The 14,000-nt window shown below is 34.4% G+C and overlaps 3 protein-coding genes across 3 annotated transcripts in view; all 3 read right to left on the bottom strand.

The window, feature by feature from the left end:
- Nucleotides 1-1,142, bottom strand: part of HOXA3 (homeobox A3) — a 40,463-nt gene extending 39,321 nt beyond the window's left edge. The window contains exon 1 of the mRNA XM_072153724.1: nucleotides 788-1,142. The gene's annotated coding sequence lies outside the window, so the exon portion shown is untranslated. The remainder of the gene's footprint in view (nucleotides 1-787) is intronic.
- A 927-nt stretch (nucleotides 1,143-2,069) lies between these two features.
- On the bottom strand, nucleotides 2,070-4,278 carry HOXA7 (homeobox A7). Its single transcript, XM_072153733.1, has 2 exons — nucleotides 3,735-4,278; nucleotides 2,070-3,133 (listed from the first exon to the last, which is right to left on the bottom strand). Exons 1-2 carry the CDS (start codon nucleotides 4,123-4,125, stop codon nucleotides 2,832-2,834), a joined length of 693 nt encoding a protein of 230 aa, XP_072009834.1. The 5' UTR covers nucleotides 4,126-4,278; the 3' UTR covers nucleotides 2,070-2,831.
- A 3,836-nt stretch (nucleotides 4,279-8,114) lies between these two features.
- Nucleotides 8,115-11,194, bottom strand: HOXA9 (homeobox A9). Its single transcript, XM_072154827.1, has 2 exons — nucleotides 10,573-11,194; nucleotides 8,115-9,214 (listed from the first exon to the last, which is right to left on the bottom strand). Exons 1-2 carry the CDS (start codon nucleotides 11,114-11,116, stop codon nucleotides 8,976-8,978), a joined length of 783 nt encoding a protein of 260 aa, XP_072010928.1. The 5' UTR covers nucleotides 11,117-11,194; the 3' UTR covers nucleotides 8,115-8,975.
- Between the last annotated feature and the right edge of the window lie 2,806 nt (nucleotides 11,195-14,000).

Below are 14,000 nucleotides of genomic sequence, written 5' to 3'. Positions count from 1 at the left end.
ATACTTCATCACAGACCACAACAGACCAAATCCATACAAGCAATAACCTCAATTATTTACAATGAATAAAAGCAAATCTAACCAACACAAATTCAAGGTTTTTTTTCCATAATCAAACGAAAACATCAACATTTTTTTACAGGGAAATACATTCTTTGGCTTTTATCATCACGATTCTTTACTTTATGAGACTGTATGACTATATCCTTCTACAAGTTCGGACAATCTAGAGTTAAATACTGTAATTAATGCTGAGAGGGAATAAATGCGACAATATAGAATAATTTAAGATGATATGGAATAAGGATATAGAATACGATTAGTAATAGAGAATCATGCACAATAATAGCGAGCAGAATACATTCATTGCAAACAGATTTGTTCATTGTATCATAAATGAATGAAACAGAATAATGACAAAAATGTATATTGTTAATTCGAAGTAACTGTTTCCAAATCTTGAGTAATTATTGTTTAATTAGTGATGGTGATGGCTGTGTGGATGTTAATTCATATTGTATTTGTAGAATGAATATATATATATATATATATATATATATATATATATATATATATATATATATATATATATATATATATATTCTATTTCTATGCATTCTATTAGAATATAATCCCCCCCAGGCTAGAACCTGATAATATGGCGATATGATGGCATTTGATGTGATGTGATAGATCTGGCTGAGGAACAGACAATAAATAGCTGTAGAGTTTATTTGGACTGGGCAATGGAGATCCCTGCTAGATGTGAGGGGTGCACATTTCTCACCTTTAGGTTCTGGCTCACAGAAGCCCTTGCCACTTTGACAGCTGTCGCCTTGGCTGCACAGGAGAGGAATGGAGCCCTTTTTGGTGCCAGGAGAAGCAGGAAATTAGCCAGGCTGCAAGTTGAAAATGTGCCACTCCGGTGCTTGGGATTCAGCATGCCACACCTTATCAGAGGGGAAGGATCCGGCGCTGCCATCCTGGTCCTCTGCTCTAGGTAGCTGCTCCATAACAATCTCCTTATACACAGGGAACCTGGGCAGAGGGCTGGAGAGGCAGACACATCCAGAGCAGGACTGAGCTCAGCTAAAGAATGCAGCTCTATTCTCACAAGGGAAATTATAAAAAACTACATGTTCACAGTTACCATCCACATGACCAGCAGCGACCAATGGAGAAACCGAGCAACTCATAAACTTGTATTGCAAAGTTGTAAATTTTCATAAACAACAACGGATTTATAGCCATTGCCTCATCACTGAGAAGAGGCAGGACTTACAGAGCAGCCATCTTAACTCCCAAGCAGCCTGAGCACAGCTCCTCCACCTTATTACCTAGCAGGATCCCACTTCTAGGCTCTGCACTGACACTACAACAGTGTCCCAGGGCATTGTATCCTATAGCCTGCATTGTGTGTGTGTCTATGTATGCATGCTCTATATATATATATATATATATATATATATATATATATATCAAGAAAGAAAAAGAAAGAACGTGTATCCATATTACAGAAGGTAGATAGATAGATAGATAGATAGATAGATAGATAGATAGATAGATAGATAGATAGATAGATAGATGGATGGGTAGATAGATAGTTAGATAGATAGATATATAGATACATAGGTAGATCGATATACAGAATAATTCAGATTATTTTGTATACATTTTGTATACATATAATCAAAGATAGATAGATAGTAGATTTGATATATATATATATATATATATATATATATATATACAAAATAGTTATCCATACATACCATTTATATATAAATATGTATGTATATATATATATATATATATATATATATATATATATATATATATATATACACACACACACACAAATACACAGAATGTGTAACTATTCACACCATATATATATAGTTTTAAATATATTTATACATATATATATTTATTTATTTATTCCCCCCTGTGAAAATATATATTCCCCCATTCCTAAATACACCACACTGAGCACTCATTGACCAAACACGATTTTTTTTTATTATTCGTAACAAAAGAAAATATATTATGCAACTTACAGATTGGTCGTTTCAATACTTTTTTTTTTACATATTTGTACAGAACTATATTTAAAATACTCACAATACTGATCACATAGACGTGCAAACTGCTAGATTCATAGTTTTTGTTCTTTATTAATCCTTTTTTTATTTTTATTTTTATTTTTTATTTTTTTTGTAGACAAATAACACCATGCCATAGATGCGACCAGATGTAGAAATACTGAAACACCGCTTTACACTAATACAAATCCCTGGGATACAAACAATGTGGTCACTTCAAATATCATTGCACAGAAATGAGATGTAATACAGAATGACTGGGGTAGGGAGACTGCGGAGGGGATCGATGCTACTGTGGATTGTGAATTGTATTATTTTGATTCTTTTTATTTTATGTGGATTTTGTTGCAGCTGTTATTATTGGTTGTATGAGTGGTGTCTTTCCATCTGTGGTCTCAGTACAGCCGATCATGCTTTAGGTAGTATTGTATAGGTAGTAGAAAGTAAAGGTAGTGGCTGTTCTATGATGTGATCATTCTAGAAGTTTCTATGTGTAATTATTTTAGGTAGTAACATCTAATGCACTTGTCCTGTGCATTATATTTAGGTAGTTCATGTAGAATATTCACAAATAAGTTCATGATTCTTAAATATTGATATCACACATATATTTCTGTTTCCCCCTGCAGGCTGCACCCCTGTGCTGAAGACACTGAATATGGCCTGCTTCAAGAATGACACAAATAAAAATACACAGAATGGTTCTCAGTCCATAAAACACTATTCTATTCATTCATCCCTGGTAACCTTGTCCTCCTCCTCCTCTTCCTCCTCTGCAGCTGCAGGAGTAGTAGCTGCAGGGGTCTGCTCCCCAGCATCGGGGCTCCCCACATTCTCTTCTTTGTGTTCTTTCTTCCATTTCATTCTTCGGTTCTGGAACCAGATCTTGATCTGCCTTTCTGTTAGGCACAAGGCGTGGGCGATCTCTATTCTCCTCCTGCGGGTCAGGTAGCGGTTATAGTGGAATTCTTTCTCCAATTCCAGTGTCTGGTACCGGGTGTATGTTTGGCGACCCCTCTTCCTGTCTGGACCTGTGTGTTACACACATGTTGTGCTGTATGTTAGTCATGGGGTCTCATTGCACAATATCCTTCAGATCATTACATCATGGAGGCCTAGGATATTCACTACCTCATAGAATATCTATCTATCTATCTATCTATCTATCTATCTATCTATCTATCTATCTATCTATCTAATATCCACCATTTAAGTTTGATCAAAATATAGAGTATATTCCCTCTATTACTTTCTAAAGATACATATTATCTATCAATCTAGCTGTCTGTTATCTACAATTTATTATTTTATTAACACATTTGGATCTGCGCTGGATTTATGAATGTTACATCCCGAATAAAAGAAATTGAAACAAAAATGTCTATTTCGATGCATGCATTGCAAACACAATACACATGACTGTTCTATTCTATTCCATTAGAATTTATTCCATGTTTATTTAATATCGATACATATATTTGCTATTATTTAGCCAATTTTGTCTATTTGTTTTCTAATTTGTGAACACTATTCTGCGAATATAAGCATTTTTTTTGTGTACTGATTTACTAATAGTAGCCATAAAAGGGCTGCTGTATTGTGAGTTATGGGGTGCACAGAGTTTACCCATACCTGAGGATCTCATCCATGGGTATATACGGAAATGACTGTCACTCTGGGGGTGCAGGGAAGACTCCTCCGCCTTGGTGTCACAGCTGCCTTTGCCCAGGTCATTGCAGAGAAGAGGAATGTTCTGATCAAACGTGGAGCAATGGAGGTTATATGCTTCTGTGCCCAGGCTATATCCAGGGAAGGGGCTCTGGTACAGAGCATTGTTCACATTGTACAGACCGGGCATGGATGGGGGTGCTGCTGCTGTAGCTGGGAATGCCCCAGTGCCGGCTCCATAGCTGCTTCTCTGGGAATTGGGAAAAGAACACGCAGTGGCCTCTGTGTTTTGGAAGAGAGAAGCCCCAGTCGTATACTTGCTGAACAGAGCATTCACATAATAGGAAGAAGTCATATTCTTCACCTGTGATTTGTGGTCCGGGTGGCTCCAGTGTCGGTTTTACGAGGTAGCTTGATATATGGAAACATTAAGCCCCCAGATTTACACAAAACCCCATTTTCTTGTGCACTGAGCTTCCCCCCTGCACGTGATCTGCGACCATCTGACTCTCCCATCCAATCTGATCCGACATCACAGGTGGGAGCGATCTGTGTGCAATGCAGGAACAACACCCATTCTCCAGTGCAACCATCACAATGTCCCCAGAATAATCTGTTTATGTTTATCAATAACGCAGCACCCCAAACAACCTACACCCCCCTCATATTTACGACTATAACCCCCCCCCCCCGCCCATCATGATGCTTATATATATCACGTTGTCTTTACCTTGTGCAAAGGAAATAGAATCCAAAATATATCAAATGCATCAATGATCATTGTTCCATTTATTTACTTTAAAGGCTATTGGTTTTAAAAGAAAAACTATCAAGAAGTAGAAACAAATACTAGATTGAGTAAATAGTTAATGTATAGGACAGCACGAGAGGTATAGAGCTTGCAAGTATATGTATTGTAAATATGCAGGAAATATGCATTTATTTCTCGAGTAAAATTTCCATTTATCAGTCAATAAAATATCACATGTCATTATATATATATATATATATATATATATATATATATATATAAATGTGTGTGTGTGTGTGTATATATATACATATAATAATTAATATTAATATAATATAGAGAGAGATTATATATATAATATTTTCTCTCTCTCTCTCTCTCTGGCATTATATTAAAAATTATATAATATAAATAGCATTTCCTAAAAATAATTACCATGAAGACAAATTAAATATTTCCTTAATTACAATTTTTACCTACCCGGAGCCAAATTAAATAGGGTCAAAGCCAAAACAAATATAGAATAATACTTTAATATTTCAGGTTGGCGTTGAAGCTAATATGTAGATGAGGAGACATAGGAGACCATTGTTATTATATTGTGCTGACATGAATCTGGTCATTTACCTGGGCGCCGCAGTGGAGGCAGATCCTGCTGGATTATATCCCCTATGGTCCATATAGGATGTACACAGATGAGAATAAATGTATAGATCCATTGGAAATAAATGCAGGCACGTAGTTGTGATCAGGCGCCGGTAGGAATGACTCCTGGTGCTGGGCACAGCCTCTGCTCCTCACATCCAGGGTTTACAGCCTTTATATTGCACATCATAAACTTGAAACACTCAATGGGAATGGCTGCTCCGGAAATTCTACTTTAAAAAGATCCAGCTCTGCTCATCTGTTCTACAAAGGGATCCCAGGCTCTGATCTCTGCTTTCCCAGCACTTTACCACGGGTTGTATATAATGTTTACTTGCAAATATCTTGTGAACAACATAAATGCTTTTATTTATTATTTTTCGCCCCTGCATGTTATTTATTTATTTTTTTAAATGTTTAAATATGAATAAAATTAACAATAATAATAATAATAATAACAATAGTAATAAGATAGATACAATCTCATTTACTCAGCTGCTTTTTTTATAATATTTAATCTATCTATCTATTTATCTATCTATCTATTTATCTTTGTGTGTCTATCTATTTTTCTCCACCTCTCTCTACATATGGATAGATAAAAATATTTATATATAATGCACACAAATATAGAGAGAGAGCAGAAAAAAAAAGCTAATATTTATCTACTGAGAGTATAAATATAGCTAAACACTACATGCCTTGTAGAGGCCCAGGAAATGGGAAAAATGAATGACATAATATTTGGAGGCGGGGGCTGCTGGTTATATCATTTTTCTTTTTTTTTTTTTGGCCTCGTAAAAACATGTAGACAGCAGGTATATTCCAGAATACCCTCTGTTAGTTCAATTATTTACTTTGGGGGCTAAATGTTTTACATTCATGGTAAAATAAATGAATAAATAAAGGAATACTAATTTATAAAATTATCCTTGCTAAATAAATAAAAGAAATGAATAAAATGAACAAATAGAACCAACAAAAGAGCATGGGAGAGAAGAATAAAAAAAACAGCATATTTTATACTAAAAAAAAATATATATACATCAGCCTTATGAATATATATAGATTTTTTTATATAAATAGATTTATGATATGAAGAATACTAGAATAAGTTGGAATGCATACATAGATTATAAATAGATAGATTATATAGTTTATAGATGTATAAATTATAAATAGAAAAATATGATAGATGTTAGTTAGATAGACGAGACGATTCCAAATTGAGAAAGACATTAAATTACATAAAAGAAAAGAGTAAAACAATCTTCACGAGTGTGAATAAACTAACATACACTGTGATATAATCTCTCTTGATATAATCTTTATATATATGTGTATGTGTTTACATGTGTAAAAATACAACACGCACATAGTACAGTCTTCCCCATTGTCTCAATGTAGAAAATGTCGAGAAATAAAAAAATATATCTTTTTTTTTTTGTTCAATGAGGAAATGGGTGAATAGAAACATAAACACAATTGCACTTTTTCTGTGGAGCTCTGCTGCCATCTGCTGGTGAGAATTGTCAAGTGCAAGTATTTGGAACATTAACCAGCTCCTATCTTTTATTGGAGCTTTTAGTTTAGGTCGCTGTATTAAGCCTCCTAGGGATATTTTTGCAAGAAGAAAGCTAGAATTTTCAGCCTTCTTCAGAACAATGAAAGGTACTTATTTCCGTTCTTCACATTATCTCAATCCGCCAGACAAAACAAATGAAAAGGCTTCTGTAGAAAATCTTAATTGCGGCTGGACAGCTATAAAGTCATTAGAGGCGAATTCCAGACAGTTTGCAGACCAGTCATATATTACACACTTTTTGTGGCCATTCTTTGAAGTTTCTTTCTTTCTGAAACAACAGAGGGCGTCCCAACAGCCCTGCTCCCCGGAAGAGCCAGCCATTATTACTTCTGCCTCTCTCGTTACTACAAAGAGTTAATGACTATTTCTTCCTCTGACTATATAAAAACAGATGTGATGGCCGATGCACTATATATATATATATATATATATATATATATATATATATATATATATATATATATATATATATATATATTAGTGTGTAATAAGGAGTAAGGAGCCTTGCAGGAATCTTGGCTTGTCCTCCAGGTTTTGCTGAGGAGCCTGCAGCGGTTTACACTCCATAAATGGTTACAGCAGTAATTTTCTTTTATTGCACTATATGGCCCAGAGTTTTCCTAAATGACATCCTCTGTCTGGACATGTTTCTTGATTTGACTTGTTTCACCAGCTTTGTTTCCAAACTATGCAACAACAAAAAAAATACTTTAACAAATGATGTCTAGGAGGAAATAGACGTCTATGTGTCCCACTGAGAAAGAAAATACTATATTTGCATAAGCATTGAGGGATTCAGGGGGAACCTAACATTTTTTCCCTGTTTAAAAAATATATATTTAATTTTTTAAAATAAATATATATATGTATGCATGCATGTTGTTTAAGAAAACGTGCATACAATACTTGTGATGGCTGTTTTTTTAAATACTTATCTATATTCTTTTTAAATAAAATAAATAACCAATAAAAATATAATATTGAAATTAACCAAATTTAGGTCTTATATAAACAATAATAAACTCAATTATATATTAGAGGTCAGGATTAAGCAGTTTATGAGACTATATGTAAAAATTCAACATTTATATATTTTTTTCTTTCCTTAAGATTTTATCGAAACTGCAGATAAACACACCCGGGTGTATATGTGCCTATATCTTCATATGTATATGTTTACAGACATACATATTCCGCTATTTATATATAACTAGATAGAAATTTCAATATAAATAGTATCAGGTTTTTTTTCCAGGAATATAAATACCATATCACAAGTAACAAAAAAAGAAACATTTTATTAAAAAAAAAAAATAAAAAAAATAAAAGATAAATATATTTCCAACACAACAATTTGGTCAACAGGTCATGAGGTAACTCTTTCAAATATATAGCATGTTCTGCATAAATTATTTGTATTGTTTAGAGATAGAAATATACCCAATGTATTTTTTTATTTCCTGTGTATAATTTATTATTCTTAATAAATTTAACTTCATTACAGTGAACAAGAACATTACACAAGCTATAGGTAGTAAAACCTTCAATCACCATATATATTAATCCACATATATGTAGATCCCGAAGGAAATCTCCAACATTTTTCAGACCACCCCCCTCCCACTCCTCCTGCATATTCCTTCTATATACATCTTTACATTATACTACAGAAAGTTGGAGACTGTGATTGCCAGTATCTGAGGTCGATTCTTTCTGAATGATTGGGAGGTTTAGTTTAGTTGACTTGATATTGGGGAAGAATAATAAGATTGCAGGCTGGTCCTATAGACCTAGCATTAACCTGAGTTCAGTGTAGTCCTAGTATTATACGACATCCAAGCACATAAAACTACAATAAAACACATGATTCAAGTATAGCAGCAGAGGCTCCTGCTGCCCAGAGAACACATAATAATAATAATTATAATAATAATAATCCCTACATTACAGCTAGTCTGTATATACAGTCAGTATATAGTTGTGCACAATGGTAAGGTAGTTACTTGTAGAGTAGAGCAGGTAGGTTACTTGCTTTCCAGCCCACCCCTAATGCCCCATTTGTGTTATTGTTCATGAAATAATTTAAGAAATGCAGTACCTCTTGGGTAGTTCTGGTAAACCAAGGCTGGGGTGGTACTTGTTTAGCATGATAAACAGGAGGGAGAAACACATGAGGCCTCAATACAGTAGCATCTCTTATTTGTAGCTCCATAACATTGGGGATTTATTCGTCCTTTGATCGATCCTTGTTAATTTTTTTCATTTTCATCCTTCTGTTTTGAAACCAAATTTTCACTTGTCTCTCTGTGAGGCTGAGCAGTCTGGCTACCTCATACCTCCTGTCCCTGGTAAGGTACATGTTAAATAAAAATTCCTTCTCAAGTTCCAGTGTTTGGTGCTTGGTGTAGGGACATCTTTTTTTCCTGGTGGATCTTGCATGGAGCCAATTAGCAGCTGGATTATCTAGACATAGAGAACAATTTATCAGGAAACTTTTCAGTGGACTATTTACATCTACTATGCATCAATTAATGGACTATTATTAATGCTCTAAATTATATATCGAAAGCCTTATGCACCAACACATATTCTGTTATATCAATGACCTGTCCCATCTATTCATACACATGCAGCTACTCATACCATAAACCAATATACTCTGTATACATAATACAGTATATGCCCCATGCATCCCCACAGCTATATGTGACCTATATAATGAACTAATACATACTATGAATGCCCTATGCATTCTTACTATTCATACTCACTCAGCTATCCATACCATACACCAATATACACAGTATACCTAATACAATATATGTCCTATGCATCCCCTCTACCATTAGTGTTTTATATACTGAACTAATACATATTATGATTGCTCTATGCATCAATATATATGACCTGTGACATTTATTCATACACATGCAACTATAAAGCCCATTAACCAATATATACTGTATATACAATATATATTTCATGCACCCCACTGATATCAGCATCCTATATTATGAAACAATCCATGCTAACTATAATGCCCTATGCACTAAAACATATAACCTGTGCCACCCATTCATACACAGGCAACTACCAATAACTTCAAGTGTATATATATATACAATCGGTTTCCCATGTAACTACATACATCACAATTAATGTCGATGCAATATACACCATATTATTGAAGCCATGGTCTTTGCACCAATACATTTCTTATAATACCCTAAATAATATACAATAAACAAAAAGGCTAAATTCCATATGAATAAACTCACATTACTACCATATATCATAATAATGTGCATATAGATAGACTATATATACAATCTATGCATTGATTTTTACTGTCATGTTATATTATATCAACTATATACCCACTGCTCTTAGTGTAATTTAGTCATGCTTTATGCATCTATACATTAATAGCTACACTTTTGTCCCATGCAAGATAGAAAACCTGTCACAATCCAAACAATGTCCTATTCAAGTATTACAATCACTTAATTATTAATGTATAGACTTCTTTACAAATCTCCATATTCCCATATAATATACCAGCCCACGCCCACAGAGTTGTAAAATGCTTTCCTATACCCCCCTCCATGATGAGATAGATAGATAGATAGATAGATAGATAGATAGATAGATAGATAGATAGATAGATGCCCATGCAGTGTATATAGCCATCACGTAGCTGAGATGCCAGGGCACAAACTTTCCTGCATTCATACCCTGGCAGTGTTAATCTTCAGTACTAACATGTTACAATGTCCCTGATCCCCTCCATATCCCATCAATGATTGTAGTTGAAGACTTACTTGGGTCAATGGGAGGTTTTTCCCCATTTGTCAGGTTCTCTCCAGTGTTGGCAGGGAAGGCATCTTCGTTACTTTGCTTGTCTCTGTCAGCAGGAGAGACACTGGCATAGTCAGACAAAGACAGAGAGTGGGCATCAAACGTGGTACAGTCCCCCCTCCTGCCTGAGAGGGGCTCAGGTTTAATCCCGTAGTGCCTGCTGCTGCTGGAGGATAAGCCTGGGAAGGACAGGGATCCGGGCATGGGCTCCAGCCAGGACCTCATGTACCTGCCATCTGAGGCTGCTATGGGTGCCTGGTGGTGCACATAAGGGTGGTACACGCTGGAGACATTACTGGCAGCCTGAGGATGGTGCACTGGATTCCAGGGGCTGCTAAACATGGACGACTTAGACTGGAAGCTGCATGGAGTGTACTCAGGGTGCTCAGCTTGCCTTGGTGGCTGGGCTAGAGAGCCAGGAGCAAACCTAGCCTGCACCAGCTCCTCACCCTCATGGATCAGGAAGGAGTCCACATAATAATTGCTCAGAGTCCCAGAAGTCGTCATTGCTCTGATGAGAGAGCAGGAACCTGCTGAAATTATGAAACTGCAGATTTCATGTAACAACTTGGTCCTACAAAGAAGTACAGTCACCTAATAAGTTGCAGGCAGGACTGGGCTCCCATTGGCTGCTGGGGCCATGTGACTAGGCAGCAGAACAATAAGGAATAAATCAGTCCGCAGGCTATTAATGGCTCACTGTTTTCCAGTCATCATTTTTATAGCAAAGCCATATGTTTTTATGCAAAAGGATATAGAAGTTATACAATACTGTCCCCTTTAATTGTGGCCAAGTAAAGATTAGAAGATCCCATTTCCCCCCTTTATTTTCTACCATTGCAGGGACTATTTTACATCATTATTAATCACACAGTAGGATGGAGGTTTTCTCTCTACACAACCAACCATAGGCATATAGATATATAGCATAGGTTTCATCCCTTCCATACATATAGGGTGCAGTGGATTTGGATGGGATTTATTAGGTTGCACTTGTGTAGGTTACAAGCAGTTGTTACATTTTACTGTTGTGCTTAGGAAGGGAATAGTAACTGCTATAGATCCAGCCAGTAGCTGCAGTAAAATGCAAATCTCTAATAAGTCTCCATAGTGCTGTATAGACACACACACAGGCTGCCTGCAAATGGGACAATCAGCTCTACCCATGAGAATGGAGGCGACACTTCTTCTATTTCCTCTCCTTTCCTAATTAATATTTCAATATCAGTACACAGTCCACATAGTTAGACAATATACACTATAATAGTATAGTTACATTTCTGCACACATAAAAACGATTTTATATCTGATATAGAAGTATGTGGTGTAGAAAACCTATAGAGTGTATGGTAGAAAATAATAATTGCACATAGTAAGTTGTAAGTAACAATAACACTACTTGGAATAATTATATTTATGCTATTCTGAACACAATTATCCTGAATTATTAGAATATAAGAACAGACATCGGTAATTAAATAATATTATTATTAGTAGTAGTAGAATTGTTAATATGTTAGTATTCTGGCTGTTATTAATTAGTAGTGTTAAATGTAGTTAGTATTTTTTGCTAGTCTTACAAAAGAATTTACATGATATCTGACTACGACTTTAGCCTTTGTAAGGAACTGGGTGGGAAAGATTTACAGGGTAATCCGGTGCCATAAAATAACGATAATAAAACAGACCACAAGTGAGGGAAGGGAACAGACTGAGGAAGGGAAATTAGGGCGTGGATTCATGGGAGCAATTGTCTTACATACATGAAACCTTTATTATAGTTTGTAGAAATGTGGTAAAGGTTCATAGATTTACATTTAGAACCGGGTGATTATCTTATTGTGCAATGTAGAAGGGAATCAGGGTTAGCACAGAGTAAAGGGGGAATAAAGATACTTTGGCAATGGCGGATGGTTACATTGTATCATGAGGAACAGCACAAGCATTCGATCAAGTCCATTGTTATGAATCCAACCATATGCAAATGTATGTATGTATTTCTATCTATCTATCTTCTATCTGCATAATTCATTATGTTTGAATGTTATATATGGCATAGGTAGATATATAGATACATACATTGAAAAAATACTAAAAGATAGATAGATATTTGATAGATAGATAGATAGATAGATAGATAGATAGATAGATAGATAGATACATACATACATACATACATACATACATACATACATATATAATAGGTAGATAGTAACTAGATAATTATAAATAGTTAAGTGATAGGTAGAACATAAATAAATAGAAATAGAACTACTAGATAGATACTATAGGATAGATAGATAGATAGATAGATAGATAGATAGATAGATAGATAGATAGATAGATAGATAGATAGATAGATAATTTGATTCATGTTGTGGAAGTATCCTGTCACCCCTCAAAGATTTGTGGAGAAATGGAATAAAATAGTTTCATAAAGCACAAATCTCCTGCTCTGTCCACAACCAGTAATTATACCTTCCGAAACAAAAAGTGCCCCAAAGGTAGGATCAATCTAAAAATGTTATTAATACTCTCCCAAGCATGTTGAGCCTCTCTGAGGGAAAAATATATACCTACATCAGTGAACCATTTATTATTTCCCTAAAAAATATGATTATAGTGTAAATACCGAACAGCAATGTCAGTAATGATCTAGAGGTAGATGGTCGGTAGAGGGATATCAAGTATCAGCACATAATCTGCTTTGTTCTACTAAAATACAAATAAAAACTTTTTATCTGCAAATATTTTACAACGGACCAAAGAATTTTAATGTGGAATAACGAGTTGTCCAGTGCAAAAAAGCAAAATAAAACAATAAATAGATAAATAACAATTGGGTAAATATATATTATAATATATTAATTTATTTTATTTAATATAATTTCATACTCCACCATGTGAATATAGGATTACATTAAATATGCTATAATTATATTGTACTGGGAACCCTCGGCCGTTTGATTATAAATTGTATTATTATTGTTTTCTTCATCATTATTATTATAACTGCAATATCATTACTATTACTTATTTTCATCATTATATGCACTATTAATGGTAATAATGGATTACTTCACTCATTCTTGCTATATAATTTGTAGTTATAATATTCTCTCCCCCTCCATATCTGACTCTACAAAGTACATTATTAAATAGGCCTCTTGGTACTCAAATATCTTGTGAACATTTATTTTCCAACCTTTCTGTTTTTGTTTTCGAGGATAAAAATTCCCCAGCTGTGTATGTATTTTATTATATATATATATATATATATATATATATATATATATATATATATATATATATATATAGCTGTATACAATATATTTATATATAATATATATATATATATATATATATATATATATATATATATATATATATA

Source organism: Engystomops pustulosus, chromosome 5 (assembly GCF_040894005.1).
Source record: "Engystomops pustulosus chromosome 5, aEngPut4.maternal, whole genome shotgun sequence".
NCBI classification, from domain to species: Eukaryota; Metazoa; Chordata; class Amphibia; order Anura; family Leptodactylidae; genus Engystomops; species Engystomops pustulosus.
Note: the sequence above shows the minus strand (reverse complement) of the source record. Positions and strands in the feature narration are given on the sequence as shown.